This window comes from Branchiostoma lanceolatum, chromosome 8 (genome assembly GCF_035083965.1).
Source record: "Branchiostoma lanceolatum isolate klBraLanc5 chromosome 8, klBraLanc5.hap2, whole genome shotgun sequence".
Classification (NCBI taxonomy): domain Eukaryota; kingdom Metazoa; phylum Chordata; class Leptocardii; order Amphioxiformes; family Branchiostomatidae; genus Branchiostoma; species Branchiostoma lanceolatum.
In genome coordinates, this window is record NC_089729.1 from 21,442,326 (window position 1) to 21,465,682 (window position 23,357).

The following is a 23,357-nucleotide window of genomic DNA, read 5'->3' on the forward strand; positions in this document are numbered from 1 at the left end:
GCTGTGTGTTGCGACAGGGGACAGGCTTTTTAGCGAATGCCCACAAACGCCCACTCTGGCGAAGTCCGCGCTGCACGAATCTAATTTTTTTTGCTTGGAATATGTTCAGGTTGTGCTCCCATTAATTAATCCTGAGTCTCAAGTCAATCCATCGATCCGAAGTTAAATAAAGCGAACTTGAAGATTCTTACCTGGCTTTTTAGCGAATGCCCAGCAAAGAATGGCTTTTTAGCGAATGCCCAATATATCAGCCAAAATATCGGCCATCGTAACACGGGCACTAAATCTAACACCATAAACATGCTCAACAAGTTATCCCCTGAATGTGTACTCAGTTTCCGTGCTGTACACGCCTGTAAAGTCACTTTATTTTACGAAATACACGGTGCGGCGGGGTGTCCCTGTGGTGTAGTGGCCTGCGCCTTTGTCTCTCACCACATCTGGTTCCAATTACTTGGATCAGAAGGACTGGGGTTCAAGCCCCAGGTAGGACATCTCTGGACAAGAGGCGCATTGAGTCATGCCAAAGACTTTATAGAAATGGTACATACTTGTGAAACAGTATGGAAGTAAGACACACTTCACTGCTAGTGGACTAGCCCCCTCCTTCAGTGATTGCACAACGGTGTGGCCCAGGGCTATGAAACGGAGATGGGCACCGCCCTATACATCAATACTAGTAATGGTGTGGGAGGATTTTAACTTAAGGTCTCGGACCGGAGTTTTTTTGCGATTTCGTATGTAGGCCGACACCCTCAGGTCGACGGGCTACAATTCCGCCGAGAAAAGTAGGACGGAAAATGTAATCACATGGTCGAAAAGCGGTTTTCTGCTGTTTTCCGATGTATTTATCGGTATTGTCCGTTGTCCCTTTATTTTGGGTAGAAACCATAGTAAAATGTAAATTTGGCATCCGAAAATTATCATTTTTTTACACTTTTTTGATCGAACCTGCTCGGAAAAAACGAGTTTTCCTGGGGTCACGGCATATATGCTGAGAAAGCTTAGTAAATGGTGTCTCTGAAAAATGAAAAAAATAAAAAAGTCATGTGATAACTTTTTCGCAATCTCCGATGACGCAAATTCGGTGAAAATGCATTAAAAACGATGCTATTTGGGTCATCAGGCGAGAAAACCGCATCACCGTTCCCGCGGACTAATACAAAAAAGGCTTCGATAGCGAACCAACTGCACCGCGCCCAAAAATACTACAACTCACGGGCTTTTCAGAAGATTCAAAATATTCATACACAGCTAAAACCATCACCAAGCACTCTCGGGCAGAAATCAGGGTGACGACCACGCACTTCCGGCAGATTACCGGGTCATGACCCAACCCCCGGTCACAATTGAACTCCGACCCGGAACCTTAACACGTCGCGGCCCGCGGCACGTATACAGGGTAGACACCGCTGGTAACCTGTCCCAAATATGCAAATGAGCCGCCATATTGGATTTTTACGTCCGGGGCCGTGGATTCCCACGCCGTGTATTTCGTAAAATAAAGTGACTTTACAGGCGTGTATAGCACGGAAACTGAGTACACATTCAGGGGATAACTTGTTGAACATGTTTATGGTGTTAGATTTAGCACCCGTGTCACGATGGCTGATATTTTGGCTGATGTATTGGGCATTTGCTAAAAAGCCTTTTTTGCTGGGCCTTCGCTAAAAAGCCAGGTAAGAATCTTCAAGTTCCCTTTATTTAACTTCGGATCGATGGATTGACTTGAAAATCAGGATTAATTAATTGGAGCACAACCTGAACATATTCCAAGCAAAAAAAATTAGATTCGTGCAGTGCGGACTTCGCCAGAGTGGGCGTTTGTGGGCATTCGCTAAAAAGCCGATGCGTTGCGACAGTTCACCCGTCCGTGGAAAGGAAGCAGTTTTGTTCAGAAACGGGCTGGAAAGTTGACTTGCTAACTGCGGGCCCAAGGAGTACAAGATACGACCTACTCACCGTTTCTAAAATTTATCTAATATCAAACTGATATAATGCTCTTTATTGGCGGACTAAAAGTTTATAACAATAACATGGTCTGTCATGGACCAGGACGTAATGCCCGTGTAGCATAGCACGAAATCGAGACTGCGAGCTCTTAATGGCCGTTTTTCACCACGTACCACGATCATTTTTCACCTTTAATAATCGGACAACAGTGGTCGCTACAATCTGGCGATGGCCGCTTAAGCTTTTCACAATGGTCTGAAGAACCCCTTCTGTCACTCGATGGATTCGTACAGAATGGAAAGTCGGGCGTACCTCCAGCGAGCTTTGCACTTGTGTGGGGGGAAGCTTCTATGAACCTTGGTTGAGCTCCTGTCAACTTTCAATATGTACAAATATGACTGAAAAACAACATAACACACGAAGCGTGAAAAAGATCCGTTTTTTATCTATTAAATTTGTTGAGTTACATGTATCTGTTAAACTGCTACCTGGTAATAAAGAGTGTCATCCTACTGGAATGGGGGTATAACTTGATGAAAATGAAAAAGATTTTGCTTTCTGTAATTTTGTTGAATAAACCTTGTTATAGTTTTGTTCACAAAGTCACGTGAACAGACTCTTTTGATAAGTTGTCCAGGAAAGTTTATCAAAGTTAGTATACTTTACAATGCTAACGTTGCACTGATTTCATTTTATATGAATGGACAGGCTCGAATGGACCAATCCTTTGAACACCCTAATGCTGGACGAAATGTAACGTTGATAATTGGACCAGGCGAAATTGTCTTAACTTTGAGCTATCAAATGAACACAAAAAGCATGGTTCAACAAATATTCTTTACTCTTGTTTTATCAGGAGGTATACGGCCTTAAATATTGTGTAACAAACCAGTTTCTATGCTTGTTCTTTTAGGAGTTAGGTTCTCGAGTTTCAGAGGCTGCCCACTTATACATCGTATGATCTGACAAGGATAAAACAAAATTACTAACTACATGTAGTTTTCTTTTGTATTGCATTTGTGTCTTTTTTGCCAGGCTCAAGTGATCAAGTGCTCAAATTGTATGCTGGAAACAATTTGGACATCGATGCCTGACGATAGCTTCTTTAACTTGTGACTTACTTAGTGCCTGGGGCTCAGGCCCCTCTCTCACCGGACCCGAGGCACGCTGACGGTGTCGCTGCGGCCAATCAAATTGACAAAGCACTTAACAAATTTTATCAGCAGAAAAGCAGAAAATCCTCACAGCACTGTATCTTTTTAAAAGCTTTATGTGCTTTGTTGTCTTTTTGGTCATACTTTTACGTTTTGAATGATATTCCCATCTTAAAGTCAAGGGTAACACAAATCCATCGTTGGCTAGACTACTTAATGATCCACAATATGGAGACGAAAACAGCACACTCGGACCTGCAGGTAATTTTGATAGTGCCGTTGTTCTTTATCATCCAACATGGCGCCAGTGTGTGACGTAGCAGTTTTCGAACATTCCGTGAAAAAAAAGAATAAGAAATTTGGAAAATGGAAGTCTTCGCTTTCAAATGTATACTGAACAGAACATGTTTCCTTCAATATTAATAATCACTATGATGCCTCAAAATTTTGTTCCAGGCATTGTGCCCAGAAAGATCAACCTTTTGTCTTTTGGATAGATAAGAATGAAAAAAAAATTCTAACTGATGAAAACAGAATGTTCCATAATCCTTCATGACAGAAACCCAGCAAAATGTGTAATTCATAATCAATTCAAGGTAATACTACCACAACATCTGAATGGAGAAGTATGACTGGAGAAGTGTGTGCAGTCAACAATTCTTCAGGCGCAGGGTTAGCAACCCCTTAACCTGTGAAATATGCATTGCTACTGAAATAGCAAGGAAACTTGCTGCCCTGTGTGTCAATACCTTTGCCGAGAAGGTTAAATGTATTTTTGGTTACGCCAGCTGTGGGCTGGGTCTGTATGTATGTCAAGAGCATAACTCGAGAAACCTTTGATGGATCTTCATGATTTTTGGTAGGTGAGTAGCGGTTGAACAAAGGTCAAGTTTGAAAATGGTTCACCTGGCATTTTCCTACAGTACTGCAGCGGACTTTGCATATTTATGTGTTTGTGTATGTAGGCAACTGATGGAAATGTTGATGGATCTTCATGATTTTCGATATGTGAGTAGCAGTTGTGTGAATGGAGGTCAAGTTCGAAAATGGTTCACCTGGCATTTTCTGTCAGTATTGCAGCGGGCTGTGTATGTTTAATTCGAGAAGCTGTTGATGGTTGTGCATGATATTCAGTGGATTGGTAGGGTTCGCAGAACCTTCCATAATGGGCCTCCTAGCGGGTACCTAAGGTACTGCAGCAGAGCTTCAAAGTTTAGGGTCAAATTTTCTGCAAGTGCTATGGTCATGATTTTTGTGTGGTAGATAGTTCATGCCACAGAAAGTAAGTTGTTTACGTCTGGGCCCCCTAGCTGGTTGTTTGGAACTGCAGTGGGTGTTTTTCCTTTGACCTTCGGACATGAATAACTTGAGAAGGGGTGAACAGATTGTTGTGATGTTTGGTATGTAGATAGCTCCAATGGTGCTTTACATAATCAAATACTAATTATGTAGATCATGAGCTAATTTGCAGAATTAGTAAGGAAAGTTTATAAATCCGCTGCATTTCATAATAGGACTCTCAAAAAGAGAGAGGTATGGATAGATATCAATAATGCAAATAGCTACCTAATTTACATCATTAATTAGAAAATACCGATATACCATAGTGGTATTATGATGGGAATTTCATTTCATCATGCATATCAGGGTGTCATTAACATAACTTATAAGGAAATTTCTACAATAGGCTTCTTACTGTACGACCTGATATCGGGAACACTATGCTCCAGCCCAGGCTGGGGATGTATAATGCAGGTCATGTAAACAGACTGCCCCACAAAAGTAGGTCATGTAAACAGATGGGCCACTGCACCAAAACTGCACCACTGCTAGGTACTGAAAAGTCACTATGTTCCTACGTTTATAGTCAGTTACTGTACCATTTCATCATCACTTTCAACTTACAACACTGCAATATCAAACCTTTGTGGCCATATAATATCAACATACTATTTTTTCATGACCAGTTGTAGCATATATAACGGGGGGTGCCCAACCATCGGACGTTTTTTTACGCGCTGGAACTCACGGCGCTCCATTGCTGGTTGCCAGAGAATGGTCATGTTTTAATAAATGAATTTTGAACACATTCATCTAAAGACCATACTTGGACAAGAAATGTATTTATAGTATACTGTTCATGGGCCCTTCATGCTCCGCGTTACATGCGGAAGACGCTGTGAGACGCTTTCACGAATGTACCTTCTGATTTAGTGCTACGCCAGATAGTGTGCCTAACTTAGTACGCTTTGGTAATTTTGCTCTCTTCGGAAGTTGGTGATGAAGTTAGGGAAATGTAAATAAGGCTTGAAGTCTGCTATATTCTAGCTTTCTTTTGACCGGAAAATTTTGACTGTGTGCACTTCTCACGTCATGTGAGAAGGGCTATATCTAGCGCATCCCAGCTCATGTTTCCACGGGAAATAGGCTACTACGCGGCCCGACGTACGTATTGAATGCGGTCCGACTTATGAAATCATTAAGAAAAAACGACACCGCTTACATCAACAATACTCCGTCTACTTATTGCGTTCTGTGACCGGAAAATGTTGACTCTGTGCACTTCTCACGTCATGTGAGAAGGGCTATATCTAGCGCATCCCAGCTCATGTTTCCACATGGGCTCATGGGAAATTGGCTACTACGCACGACGTACGTCTTGAATGCGGCCCGACTTACGAAATCATTACGAAAAAACGACACCGCTTACATCAACAATACTCCGTCTACTTATTGGGAAATATATTCACCATCTCTGTATTCAGTTTCCTTTTCATAGACGGTACCAATCACATGTTAGAGCGTAACAAAACTGTGCGTTGAATCGTTCCGCCACCATCCCGGCCCCAAAAAATGGCGGGAAAACAACGTCGTCAGACGACAGCAATGTTGACGTTGTTTTTCTTTGGTCGGTTTTCTTCTCAACAAACACTTAAAGACCCAAATTTTTAGTATTTTATGAAGTTATTTTTCTTATGTGTATGATAGCTGTGTGACTTATGTATCTGCTTGGCACAGGTCGTATATTTAGGTGCCGGGCCGTCTAGCTACGCAGTAACCCTCTACTTAGCGCTACCATCATTATTGTCAAAATACTACTTTTCGACAAAACAAGAAATGAATATGTACACATATGTTTTGAATGTAAATGAAAATTATGTGCATGAACTTGGGTTATTTACCTTCCTTATCAGCTTAGTCATTGGACACAAACACGGCGTACTTATGCAAAATAAGATCAGTAAAAAATCCATGCGATGTTAGGGCGCGTGCGATGTTCGGGCGCCCCCCGTTAAACACACTAGACACATATACAGTCAAACCTGCCCAAGGCGACCACCCGGGGGACCGAGCAAAAACGGTCGCGATGGACAGGTGGTTGCCATGAAGAGGATTCCACTCACAACATGTTCCCAGGTCGAGGTGTTCAAATACAGTGTACTACGTACTAGATGGATGGAAAATTAGGTTATTTTAGACAGCATGACCCCCACCAGGTTCAATTCTCATAGACAGAAAGATCCCACAAAAATTACATTTTCCGTTATTGTTGTAATATTTGTATACCGTTACATCATGTACAAATTTTTGTCATAATTTTGACTACAAAACAATGTTTGCCTCGATGATCTCGCAGCGCCCTCCCGCACATACGCACATGCAATCGAAGTTTTAAGGCCTACAATAAATCCCTTGAAAACACCTGCTGACCCCAGCCTTTTTTTGGACGCCAACCGCTGCATAAAAGGGGCAAAAGGTTTTCGATCGGACAACTGAAGATGAAAACGGAACGTGCTCCTTATATGGTGTGCACTATGTAATCGTTTTGAAAATTGAGTTTAAACCGAACCGAGCTTGAGGTAAACTATAAGATTACGATGGGTACAACAATATCGATATTTAAGTATTCACAAACATTTGTATTTACAATGTTTAAAGTGGGAACGATTTATTAAAACACTTCATGGAGGAATCGATGCTATAATAATTCCATATATTTTTGCCCGTCAAGGTCTTAAAAAACATTTCCGACAGCAAAATGATCCGATGTCAACACACGTTTGGAAATGAGGCGGCCGCCATGGGCAGGGATTGTGCTCTGTGTGGTCCCAATTCGTGGCGGTCGCGGTCGCGTTGGACGGGTGGTCGCCTTGGGCAGGCAGCTTAATGCTTGTGCCTAAGGGGAAAATTTTCGGGACCGAGAAAAAGCGGTCGCCATGGCCAGGTGGTCGCGTTGAAGAGGTGGTCGCCTAGGCAGGTTTGACTGTACTAGTCGTGGACCACCAAATGATTTTTAAACCTTAGGTAAAGGCACTCTCCATAATAAGCCTTGATTATTTGGCAAAGGTAATGTGCTCGTGGAACTACGTAGGTACTATAGTTAAAGGGTTTGGAGGAACGAACACCGATACATGTACATACTACAATCAACAGGCTCTTAGCACACACAAAATCAAATACAGCTACTGTTAAGAAGCAATGGAATCGAAACTAATGAGGAAGGAAATTTTAGTCCAGTCACCAGTCACGTTGTAACATCCATTCCTCTTTGCAGTCACATATCCAATCAATTTGTCATGACTTTTAGTTTTTACTTTCACATTTTGCGTTCAAAAGGATTCAGTATAAATAAGCTTTCCTGAGATATCTTTTTTGTAACCACTTCTAGGCTTCTGGCAATCTCCGTCGTCTACAATGAGCACAGAGACTTGCTGAAATGTGCGGATGGCAATGTGCTGGCAGCGTATCTGATAGGGGTTATCGTGCAGCTATGTCTCATCATTGTCATCAACGCCTGCATTGTCCATGTCAGCATGCAGGGGACCATCACCAACTACAGGCCCAGGAAACAAATGCCTTCATTGTTGTATGTACGCTTTGCACTTTATATGCCAGAACTTGCCTGGGACATCATTGGAACCTACTGGACATTCCATGACCATGTAGGCTGTGACAGGGATGTGGTGGCCATAGTTGAAGGAGCGGTCATTTTCAGCTGGATCGTCCTGGTGATCACAGTGGTGGGGATTGCCGTGATCTTTGACCCACTAGGGTCCAGGAACAGGTTCTCGTACTGGCCCGAGGAGCAGAAGGGTCTGGAGAGCGATGAAACTGACCAGCTGATGACCTCCGCACGCTCTGCCGCTGCTCGAGTGTGGGAGAACAGGTCAGTACAGTCCCAGGATGTCATTTAAAGATATTATTACTGTACTAAAAGTAGCCAGTCCACAAAAAGTTGCACGCCTGCTTTTACTTTCAGGCCTATATAAAAGTCGGTTGAAAAGAAAAATCAAAATAGGATAATCAAACAACTTTTTAAGAACGTTTTATCTATCTGCAGTGTTTCTTTGCATCGTGTTCTTGATATCAACTAAGAAATGAAAGACACACATAAGGCCACACAAATTTAATTTCTTGGTTAACGGATTTTTATTTTCCCCAAAAAAAATTTTAGAAAAAAAAATCATGAAAACAGAAGGCTGGCCCAGCCTTCTGTTTTCATGAATTTTTTTTTTTCTAAATTTTTTTTTTTTGGAAAATAAAAATCCGTTAACCAAGAAATTAAATTGGTGTGGCCTAATTTACAAATATAGTCCCATGTACTTGATGATACATGTATTTATTATCAATAAGCCATTCATGTGCTGATCTTCCTGTTTCCCACCAGGTGCAAAGTGCTGTGCTGCTGTGCAGGTTTTGATGAACACAGTCAGAATGCCTTCAGCGATGTAGCACAGGTCATAGCAGATTTCTTCAAGGCAAGTTTTTTCTACACTTTTCACACAGAGATGAACACACACTAGAGACACGGACCACTGTATCACATTTTTAGAATATGATGTTTTAAGGCCATGTTGATTTGATTACATGGATGACATCCATGTGTATCAATTCTCAATGACATCCATTTACCCCCCAAAAAACGTTTTCGACCATGCTGTAAACAAAGCAGCTTTAGAATGGCGAATGTATGCCGTGAACTGCAAAAAAAATATTTTGGGAAAGGGATGGTAATGTAATAGTATGCCAAAGCAAATTCCAAAGTCAAAGAAGAAGAGAAAAAAAGAATCTATTTCATGTATTTGTTAGACCATACTCTGTGTATTTAGTCATTTGTTTCTGACCACTTAGATTTTTTTGGCCAACCTTTTTTTTATTTGCACACTCGCATCAGTTTTGGTGTTCCCAGAGGATGTCATCCGTATAGTTAAATCAACATGGTTGCATCAACAAGTTCAACATGGTAGGCAATAAAAACTATTGCCATGGCGGCGATTGAATGTTTATTGTAAAACCCCTATCTCACTGGACTCGCGGCACGTTCGAAAGGAGAGTATCATACAAAAGTATGACTAAAAAGACAACAGAACACACAAAGAGTAAAAGGAATTGATGAAATTCGTTGATTGGTTTCAGACGATGTTGCAATTAATCTAGAGTTTGTAGGATTCAAAAAGAGGGGGCGAAAATCACGGTTTAGAATTACGATCTATCAAGGGTTGCACCCGCCCGTAAACTCAGGTATTCGTTTAACACTGAGCATGAACTGGTCAGTTGCACTGGTACTGTTGAGAGCCGTTTTCCTTCTTTGACGGCCCTTAAAGATCATTCAAACAACTATCAAGGTCAGTGTACTCTGAGTGTTTCTGCTTTGCAGATTTCTTGTTATATATAATGGATGTGTTTTTGATGTAATCCGCTAGAGGGCACGGATGCACTGGTGTATAACAGTTTGTGGGGGTATGAACGGGGTATCTGAGAAGCCTGATGTGGTAGACAGGCCTGGTGGCCTGGCCTGGTGGTCTGGCCTGGTAGACAGGTTGCTTTTTCCGCAAACCCGATTAGAAGAGAGATTTACACCAGAAAGACAAAATATATCTTATGATGTTAGTGATTGTTTCCTCACATACTATTTTACATTAGACTATGATAAAGGTATTTTAGAGGCCCAAATAATGTTTCTGAATGTGTCATCAGTAAGTACAAACAAAAGCAAACATTTGTGACAGACATTCAGCCATAAACATTGTATACATCCCTCTCTTGACCCACCAGGATGTTGATTTGACCCCCAGTGACATTGCAGCAGGATTAGCCCTCCTCCAACAAGATCAAGATCGACACAGTGTCTTCAGAGACCCCATGTCTATAATAACAACACAGCCACAACCCCATGGGGATCCTCACTTGGAGGATCTGGGACTAGTCGCACACTACATGAAATTTGCCATGGCAGCGTACGGCTGGCCCCTGTATGTTTATACAAACCCGCTTTCATCACTTTGTCAACTTAGCACTGAATGCAGGTAGGTGTAACATCATTCATGAATGAAGCAAGAGCTTTATTGTACATATTTACCTTGTTCGGCTGAGTACAGGTCACAGGTCACAGAAACGAATATTGAGTTTACAAATACATTGTATTTTATTCAAGCTTCTGTGGCTGCTACATTCTAGTATGTGGAATCAGCTTTTCTTGATTCTTTGTAATACACACGTATATGCTTCAGTCATGTATTTGGTATCAATCTTTTAGACTCACTGTGTTTATTGGTGGTTTATTGATCATGATTGGCATGTTGAGTTTACAGCCCTGTCAACAACAAAAGTGTTTATTTTACTCGAAATGTTTTGAATGATGATTACCAATATTGTATCTTGTACTCCAGCTGTTGCAGCTGTACATCTGGACAGGTGGAAGGTGGAGCACTGATCATGTCAGATAACTGCTGCAGGTGTAACCTGGCTGGGATCCTCCAGCACACGGGGCTGATGGCCACTGATGTCGTCTATGCAACATTCCACAACAAGGTTAGGATGTTTTTTATTGACAGAGGAAATTCAGCACAAATTCTAAACATGCAGGAAAATGTCATGAATACCACGTGTACATGTAATTAGACTTCATGAATAGGTTATCAGCCAACAAATAGACATTTATGGCCAATGAACACAATCCGGAAAAATTTCTCCTGTATTTGAGGGTATTTCAAGGAAGATTTGACATGACCCACTTCTCCTTATTGGAGGAAGCTGAAATTTCATCTGTATGATAACACATCATTGCTATCCGCTGTGTTCTGCATTTGCAATTGTTCAAACTTGCTCCCTTAGCTCTCCTTGATTTTTTTGTTTCTTTTAAGACCTAGTCCTCCAGAAGCGGGACTGTTTTCTAACGGACCTCATCTTTATGAATACAAATTCAACCAAATTTTTAAAAATTATTCACAGATGGACAAAAAAATGAACCAGTTACAATCCAGGAATTGAGTAGTGCCCCTTCATGCAGACCAATGGGGTGTGATGCATGATGGGAATCAGATTGGTTCTTATAGGATAATTGCTGAAGTTCCAGGTCAATTTTTTAGTCAAAGCAATAGAAAAATTAAGTTGCTAAGGGAGAAAATTGATGAACAACACATGCTACAAATATTAATTTCAAGCTCGGCCTTGATTTCCTATCAGCGCCCCATTTTTCTTAAGTAGTTTCAATAGGATGGTTGACAAAGAAGGTCATGGACAAGAAGGACTGTTCAGCCACAGCCATTACTACATGGTAGATACAAACTATGTAGGATTGTTCAGTCAGTACTGGTTAGTTAAACCATGGTACCTGTTGTGATTACTAACTACTATAGTAATGAGTCCATAGAGAGTATCATTTCATAGAGTCCTGATGATTTATTGATTGCATATTTCTTGCAGGTTTATGAGATTCCATTTTTTGTTGCACTGGACCATGACAGGAGATCTGTAGTTGTGGCAGTTCGGGGGACGCTCTCTCTCAGGGTGGGTTCTGTTAACATGGAGTATGGCATACAGCTATTATGTTAGAGCTATTGATGATCTACATGTAGTCTAAAATCAAGGACTCGCATACATCAACATTGTTGTCCGGATACAAAATACATAACATAATTGCAGAGTTATTTCATGCAGTCTGGAAAACCAGCAAGGAACAGTATACTAAGTCTTACATTTTGTAGTACTGTATACAAATATTGGTAGAACTGATTTGGGATGCTGGAATATTTTTGCCTTCAGGATGCCCTGACAGACCTGTCAGCAGAGAGTGAGATGATCGATGTAGAGGGGGTGGAAGGAACCTTTGCTCACAAGGTAACAGAGAGCGTACAAGTCACATACAAAAGGCCTCAGCCTGTAGTCTAGAATTCAGTTAGAGCACAACATGTCATGAGACGGGTTTGCGGATTCGATGGGGTGGTCTACAGGGGTGGGCTAGTGGGGTGGGCTACCTCAGCATCTACCCTTTCTGGACCTCAAGGCTGTGCATGGGGGTTTGGCCTCTTATGGAATTTCCTTGAAGAGGATCTGGGTCAAGCTGTGGGTGGGCTAGAGGGAAGGTAACAGCACCAAGACTGGTAGAAAAGCCATTTATCATAAACAAACTTCTAAGTACTCAGTATACAATTAATTAGGATTTTAGGGAAGAGGTACAAGGGGAAATAAACTGGAAGTTGCATAGAACAGCTAGGGAATGAGAGAGCCTTTGTTTGACAAAATTCAAAACATATGTCTCACATTTAGACTAGAATGTACCTGAATGCATGTGCTTGCATACAATGTACAATGTATTTGTGGTTATGTGTGTCAGTGTGCATGAGCGTGGGTTGGAATGTGTGTGTGTTTGTACAATGTATAGTGTTGCTTTTGTTGCTCATTTCTTTCTTGTAGCCACAATGCTACTGTCCTGTTGGCCTGACTGAGCAGTATATAAAGGAACAGGGAACATAGCCCTCCATGTTTAAAAATCTAAAACTGGGGATAACAAACTCCTGCACGATGTAAATGTATGCAGTATGCTCATTGCCCACCTCCACCCCCCACTGTAGCATCCCCAAAGCAATATGATCCTTCAGCAAAACAAAGCATTCTTTCCGGCCCTCCCACAGAGTGACCCATCTTTTCCTCAAGGAAATTCCATTCAATGCTAAACCCCCATGCACAGCCTTGAGGTCCAGAAAGGGTAGATGCTGAGGTAGCCCACCCCACTAGCCCACCCCTGTAGACCACCCCATCAAATCCGCAAACCCGTCCATGTTTAAAAATCTAAAACTGGGGATAACAAACTCCTGCACGATGTAAATGTATGCAGTATGCTCATTGCCCACCTCCACCCCCCACTGTAGCATCCCCAAAGCAATATGATCCTTCAGCAAAACAAAGCATTCTTTCCGGCCCTCCCACAGAGTGACCCATCTTTTCCTCAAGGAAATTCCATTCAATGCTAAACCCCCATGCACAGCCTTGAGGTCCAGAAAGGGTAGATGCTGAGGTAGCCCACCCCACTAGCCCACCCCTGTAGACCACCCCATCAAATCCGCAAACCCGTCATGAGACATTGCATTCTTGGAACCCTGCTTCAGAGTTGCACGTGTGTCAATATATGTTACACAAACTTAAAGGAAGCCAAAAGGTATGGTCGGGAATCCACCGCTAATTCACCGCTATATAATTAATTTGAAAATCGCAGCATACGCCGCCGCCCGGTGACCTTGGTTGACCTCTACTGCCTCGTGACCCCACGTGACGACCGCGTGACGTCACAGGGCTGAGCGTCCCACGTGACCACCAACAACAACAACACTTGCTAGCGGCCGCATGCCTCACAAACATTGTTGTCCGAACTCAGAAGACTTAGATCATGGAGATTGAAGAGAATTCAGTTGAAAATGAAAACTTTGACGACTTTGATATCCGCCCTCCCACTGAATGCAAGCCCTCTGACGTCACGCGGGGTCATGACGCAGTAGAGGTCAACCATGGTCACCGGGTGGCGGCGTATGCCAGGATTTTCAAATTGATAATATAGCGGTGAATTATGACGGACTAATGTAATTTTGATGGAGACTATACTTTTTGATATATTTAGCATAGCATAGTAGGATTCCCGACCATACCTTTTGGCTTCCTTTAAGGCATCACTCAGACATCCATGCTATTCAGGCCACACCAAGTCGATGTACATGTACCGGTAGTTTGTTTTCCTAATTGCCACCATTGTAGCTGGTTTAACTTTATGTTGAAAACTAGTGTTCCACAACTTCATACATTTAGCAAACATGATTGTCTCACTATGGAAAACTATTGGGGAAACAAATTAGATGTCTTCACTCAATTGAGCACAATTGATGGCTTAACATGAATGCTTCAGATGTACGTCATGTATCATCTTTATGGTCATATTTTGTATCATTGTTGTTTTTAGCAATAACATTAAAGAAGCTCATCCCTGTGGCTAAGATTAGGTGAATAGATGTTAAGCATCTCCTTAAGTCTCTAAGATAATCTTGTGTTTTTCACCTGAAATCTAAGAGCTCTCCCTTTTGGATGTAGGGAATTCTGCAGGCAGCCAGCTTCATCCACAAAAAGTTGGAAGAGGAAAACATCCTCGCCAACGCCTTCTGGAAGGTCCCAGTAAGTAGAAAAAATTGGTCCTTTTGTAAGACTGGCATCTTCCACAGCTGGTAACAATGGAAAGAACTTCAGTCCGTGGTGTGTCATGCTTTCCTATTTCCTCACCTTGCACATCCATTCAGCTGATCTGTCTCACTATTTGTGCCATATTCAAAGAGTTTAGCTTGTTTTACTCAATCTTCAATACAAACATACCAGAGTAACTACCAGAGGCAAAATTGGCAGTTTGGATTTCCATTTTTTTGTCATTAGTAGATTAAAAAAGAACTAGAATATTGGTAGTTGAGTATGAAAAAAATCTCAAAGATGATTTTTTTTAGATGATTTTTCTGCCCCCAATATTATGTTTTTCTAAGCACTTTGGTACATACAACTGCAATGCAATTATGTTTTTCATGTGCATAATGAAAGCTACAAACGTACATTCGTACATCTTAATTGTCCGCAGTTATTGTAAAATAATTGTTTTCGCCTGATTAGAAAAAAATTGATTGAAAACAGATCAATTACAGTTCTTTCTCAATCTACTAAGGCCCCACTTATTTGATCTGTTGCTTCTCGGAATTCGCCGCTCCAATTTTTCTGATTTTTGCGCTCAAAAAAATGTATGGGTTGATGACTGGCACGGTGATTTCACAGCAATTATGGCTGTCCAAGTTTCCCTCCCTAAACTGACAACCCAGCAAAGCCTTGAACCAATTAGTTGGAGCAATGCCCCATTGATGCTGTTTTCTGTCACGGCAATTATTTACTGGTCATGCTCCATCTTTAGATTAACCAAGGAGGATATATGAAACCTCCTTGTACCCACTGGTGCACAGCTGTTCAGTCTTTTCAGCTGAAAATAGAACTAGACCTCATACCTCCGCCAAATGATTTTAACCTTTATGACTGACATATTAGGAGTGTTTCTCTTCAATTATAAATCATACCAGTTGATCGTCTCCTCCACCCAAATAACAGAAGTTGTCCAAAGTATGAGCTTAGCAAAGAAGGTTATGCTCACATTTATCATCAATTATGCAAATGAGGTCTTTATTAGCATAATTTGATTCAACCATGTTGACATTCACTTAAATTCCAAATGCAACAAGTATGAAATTGCTATCATTTACCAGTATTGTATAATAATTGTCTAATTAATTATGCAAATTAGGCCTTCATTTGCATATTTTCTATCTATCAACATTCCTCTCTTTCTGTTACAAATGTCACATATTTTAAGTTATATCATGGATTACAGCGAGTTTTTGAAATTTCCTCATTAATTATGCAAATTAGAATATGATTTGCATAATTGCCGTCTAATCATACAAAGCATCACATAAGCTATATACATACCAAAAATCATGACCAACCATCCAGCCAATCTTCAGCTATAGTATTTTGTCATTAATTATGCAGATGAGGTCTTCATTTGCATAGTTGACATCTATTAATATTTCTCTCTTCCTCAGTTTCATATGTCACATGTTTGAGAGTCCTATCATGGAATTTGGCTGATGTATAAACTTTCCTCATTAATTATGGAAATCGGATGCTGATTTGCATAATACGTATCTTATCATGTAAATCATCACTCAAGCTATCCACTTATTAAAAAGCATGACCATGGCTCTGTGCTCAGCCCTTTACTGTTCATCATAGTCATGGAGGCATTGTCACGGGAGTTCAGAACCGGATGCCCTTGGGAGATGCTGTATGCAGATGACCTGATGCTGGCTGCAGAGACCGTCGAGGAGTTGAAGCAAATGTTCATCTGCGGGTTCACGGGGCCTGCGAGTGAACATGGGGAAGACCATGGTTCTACACAGCACTCTTGCTGACACTAGGCCAGTGAAGGAGTCCGGGAAGTTCCCCTGTGGTGTATGCAAGAAGGGCGTTGGTACCAACTCCATCTTCTGTGGACAGTGCATGCACTGGATCCATAAAAGATGTACTAACATCAAAAACAGGTTAAAACAAGACAGTAGCTTTATATGTAAGAGCTGTACATCGGCAGGTGTCCTCTCCTCAGATCCAGAGCAACTCACACAAGTCACAGTGGGCGAAGAGAACCTCAAGGTGGTGCCAACTTCCTACTGCTTGGAAGAGTTTCCACGAGCTCCTGCCCATACTCACAAACAGCTACATACCTCTCAGAAACCGTGGTCATGTGTTCAACTCCTGCATCAGAAGTGTCCTGCTGCATGCCTCGGAGACATGGGCTGTGGCAACAGAGGACATGAAGAGGCTTGACAGGAGCGACAAAGCCATGGTCCGATGGATATAGCCCAGGAAACTCTCAGAAACACTCTCAACAAAACAACTTAGAGCCAGATTAGGAGTACACAGTGTGCAGGATGTGATGAGATCCAAACGTCTACGTTGGTATGGGCATCTTGAAAGAATGGACAGGGAGAAGTGGCCCAAGAAAATCATCGGCATGACCGTGGAGGGCCGAAATCCACGAGGACGACCAAGGAAGAGGTGGATTGATAACATCAAGGAGGACCTCCACCACCTCAACCTACACGATGTGAATCCACAGGACAGAGGCACCTGGCGAGCGGCCACCAAGCTCCCCCATCAGCATGCAAGCACGTCAAACCCCCAGATGATGGGGAAAAGAAGATGTTAAACCGGATAGTGAGTGAGTGAGTGAGATCCATCAAGCCCTTCTTGAGTTATTCCAATTCACAGTCTGAAGCAAAACCTGCTTGTAGTTCCAGAAAAAGCCGGCAGGGGGCCCAAATCTGTACCACTTACTCTCTGTCCAAAGAGCTATCTACCACTCAAAAATCAGTACCATAGCATGTCTAGAACACGAGATATCGAAACAGGAAGTTCCGCTGCAGTACCGTAACAAGCTGCAAGGGGGCCCAAAATCTAATCCTTTTCAGGTCTCACCAAGACCTACCAGCATACCAAATATCCTGCATAACCTTCTTGGCGAAGGTAACTATGGTTTTGAAGAAACTATCTTTTGCTACCCTCGGACGCCCCCCCCCCCCACATGCTCAAAGGCTTTTTCATGTGCAAGATTCGTTTTTTTGGGCGGACTGATTTGTATCACCAGAAACCTGGAATCCTAGAAAAACTGCCAACCTTCTCATTCAATAAGGCCACAGCAAGTAAATTTTATGGATGACATCCTCTGCAGACTCCAAATTTTGTGCAAACAGGCGGGGAAAAAAGGCTGGCAAAAAAAACAAGATATCCACCTTTTCAAACTAGAATACCATAGAGCATGCAAGAAGATCAAAAATTGAACCAATAAAACATGGTATTACAGTCAAACCTGCCTAAGCGACCACCTCTTCAACGCGACCACCTGGCCATGGCGACCGCTTTTTCTCGGTCCCAAAAATTTTCCCCATAGGCACAAGCATTAAGCGGCCTGCCCAAGGCCACCACCCGTCCAATGCGACCGCGAACGCCACGAATTTGGACCGCACAGAGCACAATCCCTGCACATGGCGACCGTTTTCCAGCGTGTGGTGACATCAGATTTTGCTGTCGGATTTCGCGGAAATGTTTTTAAGACCTTGACCGGCTTGACGGACAAAAATATATGAATAGCATTGATTCCTCCATGAAGTGTTTTAATAAAACGTTCACACTATAAACATTGTAAATACAAAGGTTTGTGAATCTTTTAAGATCAATATTGTTGTGCCCATCGTAATCTTATAGTTTACTGCAAGCTCGGTTTGGTTTGAACTCAATTTTCAAAACGATTACATAGTGCATGGCGTCAAAAAGTCAAATTTCACAGAAATTGCTATCCATTTCTTGTATTTTCAACAAAAATGTGTCTCTGTCTTACTAAATTCCGCCGGAAAATGACTTCGTGGAGGGTTAAACGTCGGTCGAGACATGTTCTTTGGTCCGCGACGCCATCTTGGTTTCAGCGTGGCATAGTGCTGACCTTTCTAAAACACAACGCTTCTTTGTATGAACATTTGGAATACTCTCGTTATTGATGAAAATTAATATTCTTATTTCTTTTTATTTTCATGACTCTCACAAACCTTTATTGGGCGCTGCTTGCTTGTAATCGCCGGCACTGTGCGTTATGCTGCACTGTTACCTTTCGATTTTGTCGGGAGCGGTATCACAACTATCCATTCTCATCCTTCAGTTGTCAGATCGAAAACGTTTTACTCCTTTTATCCAGGGGTTGGCGCCCAAAAGAAGGCTGGGGTCAGCAGGTGTTTTCTAGGGATTTGTCCTAGGCCGTAAAACCTAGATTTTATGTGCGTGTGTGTGTATACTCTTAACGTAACGTGTGAATACGGCAGGGCGCTGCGAGATCATAAAGGCGGACATTGTTTTTTAGTCAAAATTATGACAAATTTGTACTCAATGCACGATTACAACAATAACAGAAAATGTAATTTCTGTAGGATCTTTCTGTCAATGAGAATTGAACCTAGTGGGGGTCATGCTGTCTAAAATCACATAATTTTCCATCCATCTACGTAGTACACTATATTTGAACACCTCGACCTGGAAACATGTTATGAGTGGAATCCTCTTCATGGCGACCACCTGTCCATCCCGACCGTTTTGGCTTGGTCCCCCGGATAGTTGCCTTGGGCGGGTTTGACTGTACAACCAATCGCACGACGGCCATAGGCCAGAGGGCGATCCGACCCGCGGGAGGGCTGGGACCGAGGATGATGGAGAATAAACCGTGTTGTACTAGTATTTTATTTATGTCATACCTTGCGAATCTCGCGAACTTAAATTTCTCGCGAATATTAATAGACTTACAGTATTTTATTCATGTCATACCCACCCGAGAAAACACACATTTCAATGCGGAATGCGCCAGAAGTTGAGGGAGTTTTGCGTCCTCAAACAAAAAACTGTAACAACATTGATTCTAAACTCCAAATCCGGAATTCAAATTTTCGACAACAGCGCAACCGGCGTGCTCGAAATTCATTCAAAATATTCTATGGACGCCCATGTGATACAACTCTATAGAACCTCATGTGATACGGATATATAGTTATCACACGGTCCGGAACACCCGTATCAGGCCCAGGCATGACATATAGCACACTAAGAACCCAGAGACAAGGTTTTTCCGTACGCTGGGCACTGGAGTCTCCTGAGTCATGCGGCAGACTGACCGTGACTAAATAATGCTGGCTCTGCTCATTTCGTCTCATCTGAAATTCTCTCCGCTATTGCTGTCCTGACTGTCTGCATGAATTTCCGTGCCTCAGAAATCCCGTCTTTTTATTTTGTCTTCAACAGACAGACAGCTGGACAATGATCTACTCAAACCGCATATAACATTAGTTACTTCATCTGACCCTGTTATCGGATTTGTTAGTACTTCACTTCATTCAAGAACGACACATCGTATTACACGTTATTGATGATAATGGCACAGCAATAACAGACAGACTAATTCCAATTACAAGTTTGATATGAGGGCTGCACTGTGTCCTCCTGTAAGTTGATGACGAGGAGCAATCTTAAAATTGTGAATATCTGTTGTCTATTTTCCACAGTTCCTAACGGACTGCTGAACACGAATCACAGTGATAAGAGTGCATCGTACGTTCACACAGCGTGCTTGTAGTGTCCCTGGGATAATCTTGAAGCTAAAAGCCCATGAAAAAATCCCACCAAAACGTATACATTTCAGAATGGGATCGTTGTAGCTAAGTAGGTATAAATATAACAGATATCACAGAATGTTGATGGTCATGACCATGCTGACATTGCCTTGGAAAAATATGTGAGTTGGGAGAGGGTCATGTTTTCTGTGCAGCGTTACATCACTTTATATCATATTTTAGATTTCCGCTGTTCGAAACCCCACAAAAACGTGAAATTATAGACTTCAGCTCAACATTATTTTGAGTAGAAATTTAGCAGAATTTTTCTTGATTGCCAAGACTTTAATCTTGAGGATGTGAGTGAGGGGTGTGTTTTCCACTATGTGCAGCATTTCTTTAAACTGCTTAAGCTTTGCGCAGCAATATTTTAGATATCTACCGACTGGATGGAACCCCACAAAAAGTTTAAAATAAACTGGACCTAAAGCCAATATTTCAATGTTTTTGTCAGGTTTCATCCTGCGGAAATCTAAAATATTGACGGGCGAAGGGATGTAAAGAAAGGCTAGACAGAAAACGCGACCCCCTCCCAACGCACATATTTTTCCAAGACCACCAGTCATAATTACAGTCGTGACCGCCAAAAATGCTATATTTCTACCTATGTAGCTGCCACAAACCTAGTCCGATTTTTGTTTCAACTTGGGCTAAAATCATCTGGGGAAGCTAGAAGCATGCAGTGTAAACATGTACAATGCATTCTATCACTCTAACGTTAGAACTGTGGAAAAAAATGGCAAGAATATCACAAATTTACTCGCAGATATCAAGTCCAAGTGTCCACAACAATATTGTCTACTCGTGGCATGCATATATCGATGACTTTCTTTTTCTTCCAATGGAATACTGTCTGAAACAGTTATGTGAGTGCCTCTGTCTCCATTGACAGTTACGTTGATAGGAATCGTATGGGAGGTCCAGGGCAGGTCACGTGGCGTGTCGGAACCATTAAGAGACGCACGCCTACCAAAGGCGGCATTATGCTTTGGCAGACAGTATGCTGTACTCAATAAAGATTGGTCTCTACCTGTACACTGTCTTATTACTGTGAATGTATTCAAGTTCACGGGGATTTGATTTTGCGTTAAGGATGACATGGGGTGTTGTCGGTGGTTTGAGCTTAGTGGCAGCGCTATTGTCACATACTGCTGCAATAATAAAAGACCTGCGTCTTTACGTACATCTAGTCGGAAAGCACACAGCGACTCGGCAAGGGCTACAGACGCGTAAGCGGACATAGTAGTTGCTTTGGGCAGTACTGACGTGATCCTCTGTCTCATTCTTTTATGGCAGAGCTGAAACTTCGTAGAAACTTCCTGTATTCACCAGAACGAGGTATACGCGCGTACGCGGGTATGGCTTCGTCTCTACCAGACTAACTACGCCGGCTATAGGGAGAATATTTGCCAGGGTTTTACTTGTAGGCTCCTAAATAGGGGAAATGTGATCTTCACCATGGACTGACTCTACTGGCTACTTATTCTCCTTTCTGCCAAATTCTAAGATTCATACGCCCGTAAGAGGGCCTGGTGGAGGCTAGGTTCGGCTCTGCTATAAGATGATCTGTCACTGATCTAAGTCATCTGACCATATCTACACACTGGATACGTAGTACAGTACTTTGTACAGTTCACTACCATGGTGTCGACAGTCAAATCTGTCCAGACATGAGAGGGGGCACTGCTCTGGGTTCACCCGTAATCAGTAACTTAGATTTAGTTTCAATTCATAGTTTTATGGCGGTACATGATTTACGTAAATCGACGACTGTACTCTACGTAATGTAACACAGAAACTGTTATCCCATGAAGATGTTTCAGGATGCCTCCCCTGTAATGTTACTGTGTTGTAATGCGGTAGATCTCATGGAAAAATGAAAGAATGCAAAATCAAAACAGGTTCGTAGTCATTTCTTTATTTTCAGCAAAGGGTCAATAGATAAAGTTAATAACTTGAATAATTTCGTCTGTTTTCTTTGTGCTAGTGTTTCTGACTAACAATACACCCCCACCCATGGTGGTTCGGTCCAGCTGGGCATTTTGCATAATTGCACAAGCCGGATAATTGCACCAAAAACGCTGACAAATGGGTGGTGCAGTTAAGCGGATTCTGTACATGTTTGCCCCATTTGGGCTATGCACCAGTCATACCCGGAGAGCTAAGCACAAGTACTAGTCACATAAAAAACATGTTTACTGTATATATATGTACACACACAGAGGAATATAGAGCAATACATTTATGTCGAAAAACACCACCAGAAAAGTTTTGTTAATGAAGGCGTAGATTTTGAACCTTCTCGATTGCACATAACTTCAGTAGGACACAACATTAACAACACAAGGACAGGGCAGTGAAGTCGTGAAGTTGTGCCTGTCTGCACCTGGCAGATTAGTGCTCCTAATTGAATTGACTATTTCAAACAATCAGGTCGAGTTTGAAAATCTGTGGGTATGTTAATAGGCGCTCTCTCATTGGCTGACCGAATAAGTCCAGCTAGCCATAGGAATAAAAATGTGACCATATATGGCACGCCTTGATCTTTACTCTTAATTGTATTCATTTTTTTTTGCCCTGTCACTCCAATGATTATTGTTTTCTGAAAAAATCTGAGAAGCAACAAATTGAATTGGTGTGGCCTAATGAAAAAACAATGGAAAGTCAATATGCCAATATTTTGAGGGTAGAAACCTTAAGATTGAGGTAAACAGTTCTTTTTGCCCTTCTGAAAAGACTTAGTTGATGTTTGTGTCAAGCTGTCTGAGGCATATCCGAAAGTATTTTAGTCTCAGTCTGCGGTTCTTCTGTTGTAGGACTACAGCTTGGTTGTGGTTGGACACAGCCTGGGAGCTGGTGCAGCTTCTCTGCTGTCCATACTGCTCAGGCCTGCTTACCCCAGGCTGTTCTGTTATGCTTACTCACCCCCTGGGGGACTCGTGAGGTAAGCTGAAGTATCTAAGGCTGTTAAATCTATTGTGCCAGTCCTGTAACTTGTACTCTAGCTGGCCTCCTCCAGCACAAATGTACAACAAACTTATATCTTCATCAGGACTTAAAAGTCTGGCACAGAAGTGTAAAATATCTAGAAACACCAGGTGACAAAAGTACAGTTGCATATGACGTCATAAGTAGAAGAGATAATTATAAGCTTTAAAGAAAAGAAAAACAAATCAGATTTGGGGAAAGCAAG

At 41.9% G+C, this 23,357-nt stretch overlaps 1 protein-coding gene across 2 annotated transcripts in view; it reads left to right on the forward strand.

The window, feature by feature from the left end:
* Positions 1–23,357, forward strand: part of LOC136439592 (diacylglycerol lipase-beta-like) — a 37,540-nt gene that overhangs the window by 4,149 nt on the left and 10,034 nt on the right. For both annotated transcript variants that reach the window (XM_066435029.1, XM_066435028.1), the window contains exons 3-10: positions 7,777–8,274; positions 8,776–8,866; positions 10,164–10,414; positions 10,778–10,919; positions 11,814–11,897; positions 12,153–12,227; positions 14,466–14,546; positions 22,981–23,108. In XM_066435029.1, the coding sequence (XP_066291126.1) occupies positions 7,777–8,274; positions 8,776–8,866; positions 10,164–10,414; positions 10,778–10,919; positions 11,814–11,897; positions 12,153–12,227; positions 14,466–14,546; positions 22,981–23,108 (1,350 nt within the window). The remainder of the gene's footprint in view (positions 1–7,776; positions 8,275–8,775; positions 8,867–10,163; positions 10,415–10,777; positions 10,920–11,813; positions 11,898–12,152; positions 12,228–14,465; positions 14,547–22,980; positions 23,109–23,357) is intronic.